We start from the raw sequence: 16,851 nt of genomic DNA, 5'->3' as shown, positions 1-16,851 counted from the left end.
ACACACACACACACACACACACACACACACACACACACACACATGAAGATGTTCTCTGACCCTTGAACCAAAACATCTGACAGTCAGCCAATCAAAGGCCTGACAGCGGACCCATGTAAATCAGTGATCGGGGGTTGAGATGAGGATTCAGAAAGATGAAGCCCCCACCAGCGAGTGGACTCCTCTGTGAGTATCTAACGTTATATTTATATAATATAGTTAACCTGGTTATATTTATATTCTTATAGTTAAACTGGTTATATTTATTTTCTTATAGTTAAGAAATAAATATAAGCTATATTTATATTCTTATAATTAACTGGCTTATATTTATACAGTGCACCCTCGCGCATTCGCGCATCAACCCTCGTGACTTCATCTCATCAAAGATTTTTGTCGGCAGTCACATGATACTGTACGCACATTCTATTGGCTAACGGCATCCGGAAGTGCACTCGATTCCGTGAGTCTCTGACTTACGTGAGACACAAAAGTGCTTTAAACAGTCAATAACATTGTGGGAAAAGGTAATACAGATGGAAGGTGGTTTAATATCAGTATGGGGAGGGTCATAAACGTTTAAATTACTGTAAATAACAAAATATATTGTTCGTTGATCAATCGCAAAATTCGTTAATTGCGTGTGGCTCCTAGAACGCATTAACTGCGAGGAACAAGGGCGCACTGTATTATATTTTTATTATTATAGTTGACAGCTGGTTATATTTATATTCTTATAATTAAACTGGTTATGGTATCAACAGTCTGCATCTTCGCTGCCGTCGGTCTCTTCTATTCGGTGATCCCCAGGTCACCAATTCATGGTGAGTATATTTCTTGAGCATCACAGTGGTTCAGATTTGCTCCGCCTCCAAGAGGTTCATCACTAAAATGCTAAATGAATTCACCATTTAAAACAGTTTAACACTAAAAGGAGACATTCGAATTTAAAACACGACATTTATCTGGTTCTGCGTCTACAGTCTTTTGTGTATTTTGCCTAATCACAGAATTTCCCTCGGGATCAATAACATATCAGTCAATCAATCAATCAATCAATCAATCAATCAATCAATCAATCAATCAATCAATCAATCAATCAATCAATCAAATTTCTACCTATCTATCTATCCATCTATCTAATGATTTAAGTGTGAATGGCATCCCGTGGGAACAGAGGGGTTTTTCAGCCAACAGGGACAAGCTGATTTAAAATAGACCCAAAGATAAATAGTTGATATAATGTTGACTTGGGAAGATCAAAGGGTCCAAGTCCAAAGCAGACAGATTAAAAAGGAAAGGTAAACCTACTTCTGAATGACCAGCAGGGGCTAGAAGGACTTACGTTGTCTACTGACCAGGGATTATGTTCACCCGATGTCCAGATGGACCCCAGATCCTCTGGAGACCCTGACAGAACAGTGATTCTCCTCCTGTCCTCAGATGTTCAGCGCCGGCAGATCAACTCGAGCCAGAAGTACTCTGGTGGCATCGGGACAAAGATGACAGTCTTGCCATCCTGGTACATCAGCGAGAACGACACTGTGGAGATCAACTGCTTTATGCACACCGACACAAGTAACAAAAGTGACAAGATGGACCTGCAGCTGGTCTGGACTAGTTTGCACACCAAGACCAAGAAGGTTTAGGGTCACATGCTCCTTGGATGTCCCATTACAGACAGGGTGCAGCTGTTCTTGACTGATTGTATGTCCTCTGTGTTCAGGTACTGATGAGTCAGCGAGCATCTATAGGCATCTTTTATGTCCTGAACCCCGTTACCCATGAGCACCAGGGGGTTTACACCTGCCGGGGTGATGGAAGTCTCCCGGATATTTATGTTCATACGTGGCACTATTTCATCTGGGTGGATGGTCAGCAGCCAGCACTGGTTTAAATGATGGAGACATATGAAAAGATTTATGTTCCTGATGACCTGATAGATCTATTGATCACCTCCATCTCCTCCAGCAGACTCGTCTCCACCTGCCTCCATAGACGTGATCAGCCACAACAGGAGCCAGTTCGCTAACAGGGAGGAGTTCACCATCGGCTGCCAACTGCCTGATGACAACAACCAGTGGAAGATGATGAGGTCAGCCTCGCCCCCAGTTTAATGTTACATCATTATCAAAAAAACAACCAGGTCATCATTTTAGGGTAATCAGCAATAGTAATTGTAGTACTAGTAGTAGCACAACTTGTAGTACGAGTAGTAGTAGGACTAATACTAATAGTGCCTGTTTTAGTACTAGTATCAATAGTAGTAGTAGTAGTGTAACTAGTAATAATAGTAATATAGTTACACTACTAGTAGTAGCACTAGTTGTACTGTACTAGTAGCAGCAGTAGTACCACCAGCAGTACTACTAGTAGCAATAGTACTAGAAGTAGTGCTAGTAGCAGTTGTGGTGGTGGTAGTAGCAATAGTACCAGCAGTAGTAGTAGTAACAGGATTACCAGTAATAATAGTTGCAGTAGTACCGATATTATTATTCGCAGTTGTACCAGTTGTACCAGTAGTAGTAGTAGAAGTAGCAGTTGTTGTTCTAGTAGTAGTACCAGTAGTCGTAGTAGTAGTTGTAGAAATGATAGTGGTAATAATACCAGCAGTAGTAGTAGTAGTAATAATAGTAGTAGCAGTAGTAGTAGGAGAGGTTACAGCATGTGTTTCTGTTCTCAGGTTTGACAGTTGGGTGGGGACCATTGCGGAGTGTCCCAATCAGGTCACCTCAGATCGCCATCTGTCCTGCACCTCCCGCTCTGCGTTACCCTGGGCGGATGACCTTTACTGGTGTGAGAGTGCAGCGGGGGATCGCACCAACGCCCTCAACGTTACCACCACTGGTAGATATTGCTGAGTCATGCTTTGCTAGCGTACACGACCACAGCTAGCTGTTGTTGTTTTACCTGTCTTAGTCATCTTTAGCATGCTAGCTTACAGGTAAATTTTATTTATATTTTGTGCCAATGAATCTTCTTTCTCTGTGTAGTTGTGATGGTGGTCCTGGAGACTCCAACACTTCCTGTTTGGGAGGGGAATAATGTGACCCTGCGCTGTTTATACCGCAACAGAACCACCAAGGAATTCACCACCAAATTCAGAACGGTCTTCTACAAGGACGACCGCCTGAAGTAAAAGATTCAATAAGTTTATAAATATTCACTTGGAATGTTTATATGTTAAGTTTGAAACTGAGACATTCATCCACTTTCATTTGTTTATCCGGAGTTGGGTCATAGGGGCAGCAGCTCAACAGGGAACCCCAAAATTCTCTTTCCTCGGCCACATCAACAAGCTCTGACTGGGGGATCCTAAGGTGTTCCCAAGCCAGTGTCAGCCACCTGTTCCTGGGTCAGCCCCATGGTCTCCAGCTGGATGTACCAGGAACACCTCCCTAGGGAGGCACCCTGGTGGCATCCGCACCAGATGCCCAAACCACCTCAACTGACTCCTTATTACACAAAGGAGCAGCGACTTTACTCTGAGTCTCTCACGAACAGCAGTGTTTTTCACCCTATCTCTAAGGGAGACATCAACAACTCGCCTGAGAAAGCCCATTTCCGCCACTTGTATCCATAATCTTGTTCTTTCGGTCAGGACCCATCGCTCATCACCATAGGTGAGAGTAGGAACGAAGATTGAACAGTACATGGAGAGCTTTGCCTGTCTGCTTTGCTCCCCCTTTGTTGCAACAGTGTGGTAAAGCGGCTGCAATACCGCTCCTGCTGCCCCAATTCCCCGTCCAATCTCACGCTACATTGTTCCCTCACTTGTGAACAAGATTCCAAGATATTCAAACTCCTTCACTTGGGGAAGGACCTCATTCCCCACTCGGAGGAGGCAGTCCACCAGCTTCCTGCTAGGGACCATGGCCTCAGATTTGGAGGTGCTGATCCTTATCCCCACTGCTTCACACTCGGCTGAAAGCCGAACCAGTGAGTGCTGCAGGTCACAGGCTGATAATGCAAATAGGATCACATCATCTGCAAAAAACAGCGATGCAATCCTCAGCCCACCAGACTGAAAGCCCTCCTCACCACAACTACGCCTCGATATCCTGTTCATGAAAATCAGGAACAGAATTGGTGACAAAGCGCGGCCCTGGCGAAGGTAAACAGCCACATGGAACAAGTCCGACCTAATGCCAAGAACTCAATCAATCAATCAATCAACTTTTATTTATATATCGCTAAATCATATCTGGAGACATTTCAAAGCGCTTTACAGATGGAAAGCCAACAATGCCCTCCAGAGCAAGCATAAGCGACGGTGCCTGTGAAAAACTCCCTCATTGAGGAAGAAACTCTGGGCAGGACCCAGGTTCTGGAGGGCGGTCATCCGCCTTGACCTGTTGGTTGGGAAATAGAAATACATTGGGGAAAGAGATAGGTCAAGTAAAAGGGACGGAGAGGGAGAGAGAGTGAGAGAGTGGCAGATAGGCCAGTTTGAGTTTCATGTCCATAGTGCACTGTCGCTGAATTGGGGGCAGGATTTCCGGGCCTTTGGGTATCCTGTCTTCCATCCGCGTTCTCCACCTGTGGAACAGAGGGACAAAAACTCGAACACAACGGTTGGTTTAGGCATACAGGGAATGGATACCCCTGAGGAGGGAGGAGAGCCCCCCCCCCCGCCGCCCCTATACTCCTGCAGTACCTCCCACAGTAAGTCCCTGGGGACCCGATTGTATGCCTTTTCCCAGTCCACAAAACACATGTAGACTGGATGGACATACTCTCAATTCCACTCGAGGATCACTGCAAGTGTAAAGAGCTGGTCCATTGTTCCATGGACAGGATGGAACCCACATTGTTCCTCCTCAGTCTAAGGGTCGACAATCGGTCAAATTGGATATAGGAGTTAGTCAGTGTTCCACCAACCATCAACCTCCTCAGTAGAGGTCAACAGTGTTCCATTCTGGCTGTACACAGCTTGGATGGTCCCTCGTTTTGCCCTCCAGAGGTGTTGGACCGTCTTCCACAACAACTTTGGTGCCGTCTGAACGTCCTTCTCCATGGTCTCTCCAAACCACTCACACATCCTCTGTTTTGCCTCCATCACAGCCAAGGCCGCAGTCCTTCTGGCCTGTCGGTACCCTGCCACTGCCACAGGACCCCAGGGACAACACACCCCTGAAAGCCTCCTTCTTCAGTCGGACAGCTTGCCTGACCATAGGGGCCCACCACAGTGTTTGAGGGTTACTGCCCCTTGAGGCATCCAAGACCTTGTACTACTCGTTTAGGCTTACCAGATCTAAGCAGGGGCTTCCTCTGCCAATGGACCCAACTCACCACCAAACGGTGACCAGTGATTATTTGGTACATACGCAAAAATAACAGTCAGATTTTTCTACCCCACAGCCTCAAGGCATAGGGAGGCGACCCTCTCATCTACAGGGGTAAACTCCAACACAGTGGCACTCAGTCGGGGGCTTGCGAGTATCCCCACACCCACCCTTTGCCTCAGACGATGCAACTCTGGAAAAGAACAATATTCAACCCCTGTCCAGGAGTTTGGATCCCAAACCGAGGATGCACGTGGAGGTAAGCCACGCAGGTTCCTGCCCCACCAATGAGCTGACATTCCACGTCCCCAAAGCCAGCTTCTGCTGTATGGGTCTGGTCTGTTGTGATCTCTGTCTTGACTGCCAACCATTTGGCAGCGCACCCGACCCCTTTGGTCTGCTATGTGTGTGGCTGGCTTCTCCAGGCTAAGCCTGGCTGGGCACGGTGGTAGACACGGCCACCAGGTGCTTGCTGATGGGCCCTCCATCCAGGCCTGGCTCCAGACATTGGCCCCAGGCTTACTCCAGGCAGAGTCACTTAAGTCGCTCCTTTGTTTTTCATAGAGGCCTCTGACCCTTTCTTTGTCTGGCCCTTTATCTGAGACCTTTTTGCTTCGGGTGACCCTACCAGGAGCACAAGACTGCTGGCAACAAAGCTCTCGGGATTTTTAGGGCACACAAATCTCTCCACCACGATAAAGTGATGTTTCCTCAAAGAGGTGACTGTTCCTCGGAGAGGTGATGGTTTCTCTGGGAAGAAACCAACACCTTGTCTGAAATGATGACAAACAAAGCCCCCTACCCAAAACACTGACATGTCTGTCCCCCAGATGTCAGCATTTGTTTCCTGTGTAGGTTTGTAACCAACGGTGCCAGCGTGACTCTGCCCTCGGTGACCAAAGCTGACGAGGGACTCTACAAATGTCGCCATCCAGAAGAGGGACTGTCTCCTATCAGATGGATTGGTGTAAAAGGTATGAGGTCACCTGAAAGAAACAGTCCAAAGATGTCCAACAGAAAGTTAACAGAGTCAAATATTTCCGAGAACATTAAATGTGCTATCGTACATTTTGTAGTCGTCTATCGACACGCATTTAATTTGATTGGATTATTTCTACATAACTGTGTCCACATCCTTTATTCTATGAAAGTAAATAAAGAACCTTTGACATTACCTCTTGTCAGCTCGTCCCGACGTAGCCCAGAAGAGTGATGTCCTGCACCAGTCCTCGACTCGCACTCTCTGATTGGTCCATTAAACCCCACCCACCAGACGTGCAAGACCACACAAAACATGTAAACATGAACATTTTAAGTCAGCATATATAAACTATTCCTCACGGTGGACTGAACCTGTTTCAAGAACCAAATAAAATGAGCTTAAAATAATTGTCAAAGCTTCTTCATTTTTCTGACATAAACGAATCTGAATCTGAATCAGTTAAGTCGACCAACTGGTCTAGAACAATCACCCAACCACCATATTGTACCTGATGACCCAACTCAAGGCAGAAATCAGTTTTGCTTTTGGGCAGGATCAGGTAACAGTCGGAGAAGACCTGCTTTTTTCCCCATATGAGGTTCTTCGGGGTCGAGGTAGATCCAGAACTGTGGAGGGTTTATACATCTCATCAATACCAGGAACTCAGGATCCTCCAGGAAGCGTTAGCGGGGCAAGGATTTCCTTGAAGCACCTGAATGGTCATCTGCTGCCAGGAAACGACTTGAATCAGAGGAAGACGAAGGACTTGAACTGTTTTCTGCCTGTAGAACAAGGGGAGGGAACAGGCCTTGTCCGTCAGATGGGGGGAAGAACCGATTGGCTGCATAGTTAAACGTCTAGCTTGCAGATGTGCTGGAATGGTAGCCTTGCAGAGACAATCCGCAAGGTCAAACTTCCTGTTCGAGACCCGGTTGAGCTAATCGGACAAGAGGTGGGAGCTCTTGTTTGCAGCGCCACCCTTTGTGCCAATGAAGCTGGTTGCTGTGGTCGGTTCAGGTTGCTGCATCCCTCACCGTCATGGTTCTTGATGGATGAGTGGAAGCTGGAGGAAGAGGAAGAAGCAGTGATGAAGGGGAGGAAGAGGAACTCTCAAGATTTGTTTGTTTCTCTCCCCCTTCTTGCTCTCAGCAGTCATCACGCTTGTTGACAGTGTGCTCTGAGACTGGGATTCCGCTGGTACTCCTGCAGCGGGTACTTTGGTCGTCTGCGATTTTTCAGCCTTGTGATTGTCAGCTGTCTTTGCTGATGTATTGATGACAAGCAACGGGCCCAGCAGCTGCTTCGAAGTGTCGCCCGTTGGCTGTCAAGCCTGGAGCTCAGCTCCACAGTATTTAAACCACAACTGTCCAATCAGAATGCACAAACATCGTCACTACAGGTATGACATCATCACCGAACATGATGGAACACACACACAAACACACACAAGAAGATGTTCCCTGATCCTCGAACTAAAACATCTGACAGTCAGCTAATCGGAGGGCTGCCAGCGGACCCATGTGACTCCCTGAACGGGGGTTGAGATGAGGATTCAGGTCAGAAAGATGAAGCCCCCACCAGCGAGTGGACTCCTCTGTGAGTATTTAACGTGACATTTATATTATATAGTTAACATTTTTATATTGCTATAGTTAACCTGTTTATATTACTATAGTTAACCTGTTTATATTTACATTGTTATAGTTAACTAATTTATATTATTATAGTTAACCTGTTTATATTTCTATAATTAACCTGTTTATATTTATATTGTTGTATTTAATCTGTTTATATTTATATTGTTATAGCTAACTTGTTTATATTACTATTGTTAACTTGTTTATATGAATATTATTATAATTAACCTGTTTATATTTATATTATTATAGATAACCTGGTTACATTTATATTGTTATAGTTAAGCTGGTTATATTTATGTTCTTATAGTTAAGCTGGTTATATTCATATTCTTATAGTTAAGCTGGTTATATTTATATTTTTATAGTTAAACTGGTTATGGTATCAATGGTCTGCATCTTTTCTGCCATCTGTCTCTGCTACTCTGTGATCCCGGGGTCACCAACTCATGGTGAGTATACTGTATTTCTTAAGCATCACACTGACGAAGCCTCCAACGGCTTCATCACTAAAAAGCTAAATGAATTCATCATTTATAACAGTTTAACACTAAAATAAGACATTCTCATTGAAAACAAAACATTTATCTGGTTGCGCTTCTACAGTCTTTCGTGTATTTTGTCTAATTACAGAATTTCTATCTATCCATCTATCTTACCGTCTACCTACCTACCTACCTATCCATCTATCCATTTATCTATCTATCTAGTGATCTAAGTGTGGATGGCATTCTGTGGAAACAGAGGGTTTTTTCAGCCAACAGGGACAAGCTGATTTAAAACTGACTCAAAGATAAATAGTTGATATAATGTTGACTTGGGAAGATCGAAGGGTCCAAGTCCAAAGCAGACAGATTAAAAATTAAAGGTAAACCTACTTCTGAATGACCAGCTGGCGCTAGAAGGACTGATGGGCCCTACTGGACGGTATTCATGTCCACCCAATGTCTAGAAGGACCGAAGGTCCTCTGGAGACCCTGGCAGAGCATCAGCTCTCTCTTCCTGTCCTCAGATGTTGAGCGCCGGCAGATCAACCCAACCCGGACCTACTCCGTTGCCATCGGGACACAGATGAAGGTCTTGCCATCCTGGTACATCAGGGAGGGCGACACTGTGGAGATCAACTGCTTTACAAACCACGACCTGGGTAACAACCGTGGCAAGATGGACCTGCAGCTGGTCTGGACTAGTTTGGACACCAAGACCAAGAAGGTTTAGGGTCACATGCTCCTTGGATGTCCCATTCCAGATGGGGTATTGCTGTCCTTGTCTCATTGATTGTGTCTCCTCTGTGTTCAGGTCCTGATGAGTCAGCGAGCCTCTATAGGCATCTTCTATGTCCTGGGCCCTGTTACCCATGAGCACCAAGGACTTTACACCTGCCGCGGCGATGGAAGCCTTCCGGATGTTTATGTTCTCACGTGGCACTATTTCATCTGGGTGGCTGGTCAGCATCCAAAACTGGTTTTAAATGATGTAGACGTATGAAAAGATTCATGTTCCTGATGACCTGATAGATCTATTGATCACCTCCATCTCCTCCAGCAGACCCGTCTCCAACTGCCTCCATAGACGTGATCAGCCACAACAGGAGCCAGTTCGCCAACAGGGAGGAGTTCACCATTGGCTGCCAACTGCCCAATGACAACAACCAGTGGAAGATGATGAGGTCAGCCCCGCCCCCAGTTTAATGATACATCATTATCATGAACGATGAGATCATCACTTTGACCTGCCACCTTATTGTGGTGTGGGAGTTCAAGTGTCCGAGTAATCCTAGGATCTATGTTATCTGGGGCTAATATAACCCAGTAGAGTCTCACATGGCAAACAGGCCCTAGGAGACAGGAAGACCAAGAGCAATTGAAAAACCCCAATGAAGAAAAAAATCAAGGACCGTGACGTCGCCAACCACGGTCCCTCCTTTGACTGAAGCCTGGGGTTGGGGCTTCTATGCTCGTATGTTGGGGCTCGTATGCCCGGCCGGGACTCAGCCCTTCAGGTGGGGTGCAATGTGGGTTGGGTGGCAGTCGACAGCTTCTGGCGCAGTCCTACAGTCCCTGTGCCTTTGCATCAGGAGCAGGTGTTTCACTGTTGTTTAGGCCTGTGAGCAAAATGACAATGCGGAATACCCGACCTTCCTGGAGATCCTTGGAGCGGTACTGAATGGTGCTCCGACTGGGGACTCCGTTGCTCTATTTGGGGACTTCAATGTTCACATGGGCAATGACAGTGAGATTTGGAAAGGGGTGATTGGGATGAACGACCTCCCCGATCTGAGCACGAATGTTCTTCTGTTATTGGGCTTCTGAGCTAGTCATAGTCTATTCATAAATACCTTGTTTGAGCAGAGGAATGTTCATCAGTGCATGTGGCACCAGTACACCCTAGGCCAAAGTCTTCGATCGACTTTGTTGTGGTATCATCAGACCTCCGAAGAGAGGGGCCGAGCTGTCACCGATCACCACCTGGTGGTGAGCTGGATACGCCAGCAGAGCAGGGGCCCGGATAGACTCGGCAGGTCCAAATGTGTCTTGAGGGCCTTCTGGGAATGTCTGGTGGAACCCTCTGTCAGTGAGGTCTTCAACTCCGACCTCCAGGAGAGCTTATGTCAGATCTCACAGGACGTCAGAGACTTTGAGTAAGAGTGGACCATGTTCTCAATCTCCATTGCCAAAGTGACTGCTCTGAGCTGTGGTCGCAAGGCGTCCAATGCTTATCGTGGTGACAACCCCCAAACCTGGTAGTGGACACCAGAAGTAAGGGATGCACTCAAACTGAAGGAGTCTTGGTGAATCGTGGAACTCTGGGGGCAGCTGACAAGTACAGGCAGGCCAGGCAAACCATGGTCCATGTGGTCATGGAAGCCAAAACCCAGGTCTGGGAGGAGTTTGGGGAGGCCATGGAGAAGGACTATTCCTCGGACTCAAAGAAATTTTGGCAAAAGTCCGGTGCCTTAGGAGGGGAAAGTGGTGCACAGCCAAAACTGTTTACAGTGGAGGCAGGGAACTGCAGATCTTACTAGTGGTGGAAGGAATACTACCACTACCATATCTTACACAGAGGAAGCAGAGGCTGAGGTCAGAGGTGAACTGATCCATTACCCATGCTGAAGTCACCGAGGTGGTTGAATGCCTCAAGTGTGTGAATCTGCAGTGATTGTCTTGGTTGATGAATCTTGGTAACATTACATGGCGGTCGGGGACAGTACCTTTAGATTGGCAAACCGGATGGTGGTCCCCCTTTTCAAGAAAGGGGACTGGAGGGTGTGCTCCAACTACAAGGAAATCTCATTTCTCGGCCTCCCTCGGAAAGTCTGTTCCAGGGTACTGGAGAGGAGGATTAGGTCAATAGTTGAACCTCGGATTCAAGAGGAACTGTGTGTTTTTTCCCCAGTCATAAAAACACTGGAGCAGCTATATACTCCCCTTCGAGTGCTTGCGTATTCGTAGGAGTTTGCCCAAACAGTCCATATGTGCTTTGTGGATCTTGAGAAGGTATTCAACCACGCCTTTCGCGGTATTTTGTGATTTTGAAGTGTTCAGGGGTTCTTGCTTAGGGCTATCCAATCCCTGTATGACCGAAGCTGGAGCTTGGTTTGCATTGCCGGCAGTAAGTCAGACCTGTTCCAGGTGTATTTTGAACTTCAGCAGGGCTGCCCTCTATCACCCTTTTAGTTCATTATCTTTATGGACAGAATATCTAGGCACAGCCAGGATCTGGAGGGAGTCTGGTTTGGTGACCAAAGGATTTCATGTCTGCTTTTTGCGGGTGTTGTTGACTGTTGGCCTCAAAAAACCTGGACCTTCAGCGTGCACTGGGACTGTTTGCATTTGATTTGATTTGACAGCAGTAATAGCAGTATAGTAGCGCAACTGGTAGTAGTCCCAGTTGTAGTATTAGCAGTAGTCGGAGTAGGGGTAGTACAGCTAGTGGTAGTAGCAGTAGTAGTACCACTGATACCAGTAATAGGACTAGTTGTTGTACCACTTGTGGTACTAGTAGTAGGAGTAGTAGTGCTACTGGTAGTAGTAGCAGTTGCACAACTAGTAGTACTAGTAGTACCAGTAGGACTACTAGTAGTAGCTGTAGTACCAGTCATACCAGTAGTAGTAGAGGTTACAGCATATGTTTCTGTTCTCAGGTTTGACAGTTGGGTGGGGACAATCACGGAGTGTCCCAATCAGGTGACCTCAGACCGCAGTCTGTCCTGCACCTCCCGATCTGCATCACCCTGGTCAGACAACCTATACTGGTGTGAGAGTCCAGCGGGGCATCGGACCAACGCCCTCAACGTAACCCCCACTGGTAGAAACTGCTGACTCATGCTAGCTGTTGTTGTTTTACTTTTCTTGGTCATCTTTAGCATTCTAACTGTAAGGGCCTGCTAGCAGTAAGACTTTACCCCAAAGTTATTGTTCACTTCTTAAGACTCACGTTTGGTAAATTTGATGGTCAATTTTATTTGTTTCTTGTGCCAATGAAATTTCTTCCTCTGTGTAGATATGTTAGTGGTCCTGGAGACTCCAACGGTACCTGTTTGGGAGGGGGATAATGTGACGCTCCGCTGTTTATACCGTAACAGAACCACCAAAAAATTCACCACCAAATTCAGAATGGTCTTCTACAAGGACGACCGCCAAAAGTAAAAGATTCAATAAGTTCATTAATATTCACTTGGAATGTTTTTGTAAAGTTTCAAAGTAGCACCTAGTGTCAAAAAATGACCAACAAAGTCCCCCCACCCAAAACACAGACGTATCTGTCCAAACAGGGTGAACCAGTCATCCAGCTGGTGAGACCATTTGTTTCCTGTGTAGGTTTGTAACCAACGGCGCCAGCGTGACTCTGCCCACTGTGACCAAAGCTGACGAGGGACTCTACAAATGTCGCCATCCAAAGGAGGGACTGTCTCCTACCAGTTGGATTGGCGTAAAAGGTATGATGACACCTGAAGGAAACAGAGTTGAACGATGTCCAACAGTATGTTAACAGAGAATACAAATGTTTACATACAAATATTTTAGTGTTTTTATTAGGAGAGGAGGAAAGTGTGTTCGTAGGAAGAGAGAGAAGAGGAACACCAAGAGTATAGGACTAAGAGTAGGGACGTTGAATGTTGGAACTATGACAGGAAAAGGTAGAGAGTTGGTTGACATGGTGCAGACAAGGAAAGTAGACATACTGTGTGTCCAGGGGACACAGTATGTCTACTGGAAAGTACAGGTACTTTCCAGTAGAAGTGTAGGAGCAGGGTTCAAGTTGTTCTATCATGGTGTAGATAGGAAGAGATGGAGTAGGAATTATCTTGAAGGAGGAGTTTGTTAGGAATGTCATGTAGGTAAAAAGAGTGTCAAATAGAGTGATGAGTCTGAAGCTAGAAATCAAAGCTGCATTGTTCAATGTTGTTAGTGGGTATGCTCCACAGGTAGGATGTGAGCTGGAGGAGAAGGAGAAATTCTGGTTGGACTTTGATGAAGTGAGGCAGAGCATACCTAGAAGTGAGAGAGTTATCATTGGTGCAGACTTCAATGGACATGTTGGTGCAGGAAACAGAGGTGATGAGGAGTTGATGGGCATGTTTGGTATCCAGGAGACGAATGCAGAAGGACAGATGGTGATTGACTTTGCAAAAAGGATGGAAATGGCTATAGTGACTACTTTCTTCCAGAAGAGGCAGGACCATAGGGTAAACTATAAGAGTGGAGGTAAGAGCAGACAGGTACACTACATCTTGAGTAGACAGTGTAATCTGAAGGACATCAGCGACTGCAAAGTAGTGGTAGGCGAGAGTGTAGCCAAACAGCATAGGATGGTGGTGGGTAGGATGACTCTGGTGGTGGGAAAGATGAAGAGGGCAAAGGCAGAGTAGAGTACAAAATGATAGAAGTTGAAAAAGGAAGAGTGTTTTGTGACATTTAGGAAGGAGTTAAGACAGGCTCTGGGTGGTCAGGAGGTGCTTCCAGATGACTGGACAACTACAGCTAATGTGATCAGGGAGACAGGTAGGAGAGTACTTGGTGTGTCATCAGGAAGGAAAGTAAATAAGGAGACTTGGTGGTGGAATGAGGAGGTACAGGAGTATATACAGAGAAAGAGGTTAGCTAAGAAGTGGGACGGTGAGAGGAATGACGAGAGTAGACAGAAGTACAGGTAGGTGGAGCATAGGGTGAAAGTAGAGGTAGCAAAAACCAAGCATGAGACTTATGATGACTTGTATGCTAGGTTGGACAGTAAGGAGGGAGAGACTGATCTGTACAGGTTGACACGACAGAGAAACAGAGATGGGAAGGACGTGCAGCAGAAAATTAACGAAGAAAATGAGAGAGAACAAAGACTAGAAAAAGTGGCTGTTTTGAACCAGGAAGTAGCAAAGATTAGTCAGGATGAGGTGAGGAGGGCATTGAAGAGGATGAAGAGTGGAAAGGCACCCGGACCTCATAATATACCTGTGGAGGTATGGAAGTGTCTAGGAGAGGTGGCAGTAGAGTTTCTGACTGGGTTGTTCAACAGGATCTTAGATAGTGAGAAGATGCCTGAGGAATGGAGGAGAAGTGTGCTGGTGCCCATTTTTAAGAACAAGGGAAATGTAGATAATTGTGGCAAGTACAGAGGAATGAAGCTAATGAGCCATACAATGAAGTTATGAGAAAGAGTAGCTGAAGCTAGACTAAGGGCAGAAGTGAGCATTTGTGAGCAGCAGTATGGTTTCATGCCAAAAAAGTACTACAGATGGAGTATTTGCTTTGAAGATGTTGATAGAGAAGTACAGAGAAGGCCAGAGGGAGCTGCATTGTGTTTTTGTAGATCTGGAGAAAGCTTATGACAGGGTGCCCAAAGAGTAACTGTGGTATTGTATGAGGAAGTCTGGAGTTGGCAGAGAAGTATGTTAGAGCGGTGCAGGACATGTATGAGGACTGTAAGACAGTGGTGAGGTGTGCTGTAGGTGTGACAGAGGAGTTCAAGGTGGAGGTGGGACTGCATCAGGGATCAGCTCTGAGCCCCTTCTTGTTGCTATGGTGATGGACAGGCTGACAGACAAGGTTAGACAGGAATCTCCATGGACTATGATGTTTGCAGATGACATTGTGATCTGCAGCGGGAGCAGGGAAGAGGTGGAGGAGAAGCTAGAGAGGTGGAGGTTTGTCCTGGAAAGGAGAGGAATGAAGGTTAGCCGCAGTAAGACAGAGTACATGTGTGTGAATGAGAGGGACCCAAGTGGAAGAGTGAGGTTACAGGGAGAAGAGATCAAGAAGGTGGAGGATTTTAAGTACTTAGGGTCAACAGTCCAGAGCAATGGAGAGTGAGGAAAAGAGGTGAAGAAGCGTGTACAGGCAGGATGGAACGGGTGGAGAAAAGTGTCAGGTGTGATGTGTGATAGAAGAGTTTCAGCTAAAATGAAAGGAAAGGCGTAAAATACTGTGGTGAGACCAGCGATGTTGTTTGGTCTAGAGACAGTGTCACTGAGGAAAAGAGAGGAGACAGAGCTGGAGGTAGCAGAGATGAAGATGCTGAGGTTCTCTTTGGGAGTGACCAGGAAGGGTAGGATCAGGAATGAGTACATCAGAGGGACAGCATATGTTAGAGGTTTTGGAGATAAAGTCAGAGAGACCAGACTGAGATGGTTTGGACATGCCCAGAGGAGAGATAGTGAATATATTGGTAGAAGGATGCTGAGTTTTGAGCTGCCAGGCAGGAGGCTTAGAGGCAGATCAAAGAGGAGGATTATGGATGTAGCGAAAGAGGACATGAAGGTAGTTGGTGTGAGAGAAGAGGATGCAGAAGACAGGGTTAGAAGAAAGATAGAAGAAAGATCTTTATTTGTCATTAGACAGATACTTTATTAATCCCGGAGGAAATTGTATATATCCACTGCTCAGGCATTACATAACGAATAACACTGGATAAACACCAGGAGAAAAAGAAACACTGACATCACAGGACATACCGCAAGACATACACTACACTAACAGACACATGCAGCACTAACAGGATTTATATACTAAACTATAACTAAAATATAAACACTATAAAATTAAAATATAAACAGTATAAAATTAAAAAAAATATAAACAGTATAAAATTAAATTAAATCCATTCAACCCCGTGCTGACCTCACCACGCCCCCCCCCGCTCCTCCTGAGAGAGTCATTGTACCCCTGATGGCACGGGGCACGAAGGAGGACCTCAGCCTCTCTGTGGAGGCGCTGTGTGACAGCAGTCTGCCGCTGAAGGTGCTTCTCTGCTGGGAGAAGGTGGTGTGTAGATGCACAGATGGTACAACAAAATTGCAAGGCCAGATGGAGAGTTGGTCCAGAGCCAACATACCTGGGTGCGCCGCCACTACGGTCCAACATGACCTAATATTCCTTAGATGCATGTTTTTCCTAATAATGGGGGGAAACCGGAGAACCCGGAGAAAACCCATTCAGACACGGAGAGAACATGCAAACTCTTCACAGAAAGACCATGTTGGAAATGGAACCCATGACCTTCTTGCTGTGAGACAGCAGTGCTAACCACTACGCCATTGTGCTGCCTTGATGGAGGCAACTGACTCGCTGTGGCGACCCATGATGGGAAAAATAGAATGTAGAATATTAAATGTGTTATTGTACAATTTTTAGTTGTCTATCGTCACATACTTAATCTCATTGGATTATTTCTACGTAACTTGTGTCCACATCCTTTATTCTATGAAAGTAAATGCATAACCTTTGACATTACCTCTTGTCAGCACATCCCGACGTAGACCAGAAGAGCGATGTCTTGCACCAAACCCCAGCTCCCACTCTCTGATTGGTTCATTAAACCCCACCCACCAGACGCACAAGACTACACAAAGTGTGTAAACATGGACATCTAACTCTGCATATATAAACTATTCGTCATGGTGGTCTGAACCTGTTTCGAGAACCAAATAAAGTGAGATTTTAAAAATTTCAAA

The 16,851-nt window shown here is 45.9% G+C and overlaps 2 protein-coding genes across 7 annotated transcripts; both read left to right on the top strand.

Moving 5' to 3' along the window:
• Positions 1 to 75: 75 nt before the first annotated feature.
• On the top strand, positions 76 to 6,665 carry LOC137590520 (uncharacterized). 4 transcript variants are annotated; one of them, XR_011034416.1, is made up of 10 exons: positions 86 to 186; positions 765 to 824; positions 1,444 to 1,643; positions 1,727 to 1,874; positions 1,972 to 2,095; positions 2,684 to 2,847; positions 2,994 to 3,135; positions 5,362 to 5,544; positions 6,141 to 6,259; positions 6,471 to 6,490. XR_011034416.1 is itself a non-coding variant. In XM_068308167.1 (9 exons), exons 1-9 carry the CDS (start codon positions 156 to 158, stop codon positions 6,530 to 6,532), a joined length of 1,047 nt encoding a protein of 348 aa, XP_068164268.1. In that variant the 5' UTR covers positions 93 to 155; the 3' UTR covers positions 6,533 to 6,665. The 4 variants fall into 4 exon arrangements, 3 of the variants coding, with proteins under 3 accessions (XP_068164269.1, XP_068164268.1, XP_068164267.1); XM_068308167.1 differs by lacking the exon at positions 5,362 to 5,544 and having other exon boundaries at positions 93 to 186; positions 1,975 to 2,095; positions 6,471 to 6,665; XM_068308166.1 differs by lacking the exon at positions 5,362 to 5,544 and having other exon boundaries at positions 93 to 186; positions 6,471 to 6,665.
• Positions 6,666 to 7,746: 1,081 nt separating this feature from the next.
• LOC137590591 (uncharacterized) lies at positions 7,747 to 16,851 on the top strand. 3 transcript variants are annotated; one of them, XM_068308257.1, is made up of 9 exons: positions 7,760 to 7,863; positions 8,273 to 8,356; positions 8,917 to 9,116; positions 9,204 to 9,351; positions 9,450 to 9,573; positions 12,049 to 12,212; positions 12,408 to 12,549; positions 12,725 to 12,843; positions 16,642 to 16,851. In XM_068308257.1, exons 1-9 carry the CDS (start codon positions 7,812 to 7,814, stop codon positions 16,701 to 16,703), a joined length of 1,095 nt encoding a protein of 364 aa, XP_068164358.1. In that variant the 5' UTR covers positions 7,760 to 7,811; the 3' UTR covers positions 16,704 to 16,851. The 3 variants fall into 3 exon arrangements, with proteins under 3 accessions (XP_068164360.1, XP_068164358.1, XP_068164359.1); XM_068308258.1 differs by having other exon boundaries at positions 7,762 to 7,863; positions 9,453 to 9,573; XM_068308259.1 differs by lacking the exons at positions 12,049 to 12,212; positions 12,408 to 12,549 and having other exon boundaries at positions 7,747 to 7,863.

The sequence above is a fragment of the Antennarius striatus genome, chromosome 23 (genome assembly GCF_040054535.1).
Source record: "Antennarius striatus isolate MH-2024 chromosome 23, ASM4005453v1, whole genome shotgun sequence".
Classification (NCBI taxonomy): domain Eukaryota; kingdom Metazoa; phylum Chordata; class Actinopteri; order Lophiiformes; family Antennariidae; genus Antennarius; species Antennarius striatus.
The sequence above is the reverse complement of the archived record's forward strand: the minus strand, read 5'-3'. Positions and strand labels throughout refer to the sequence as shown.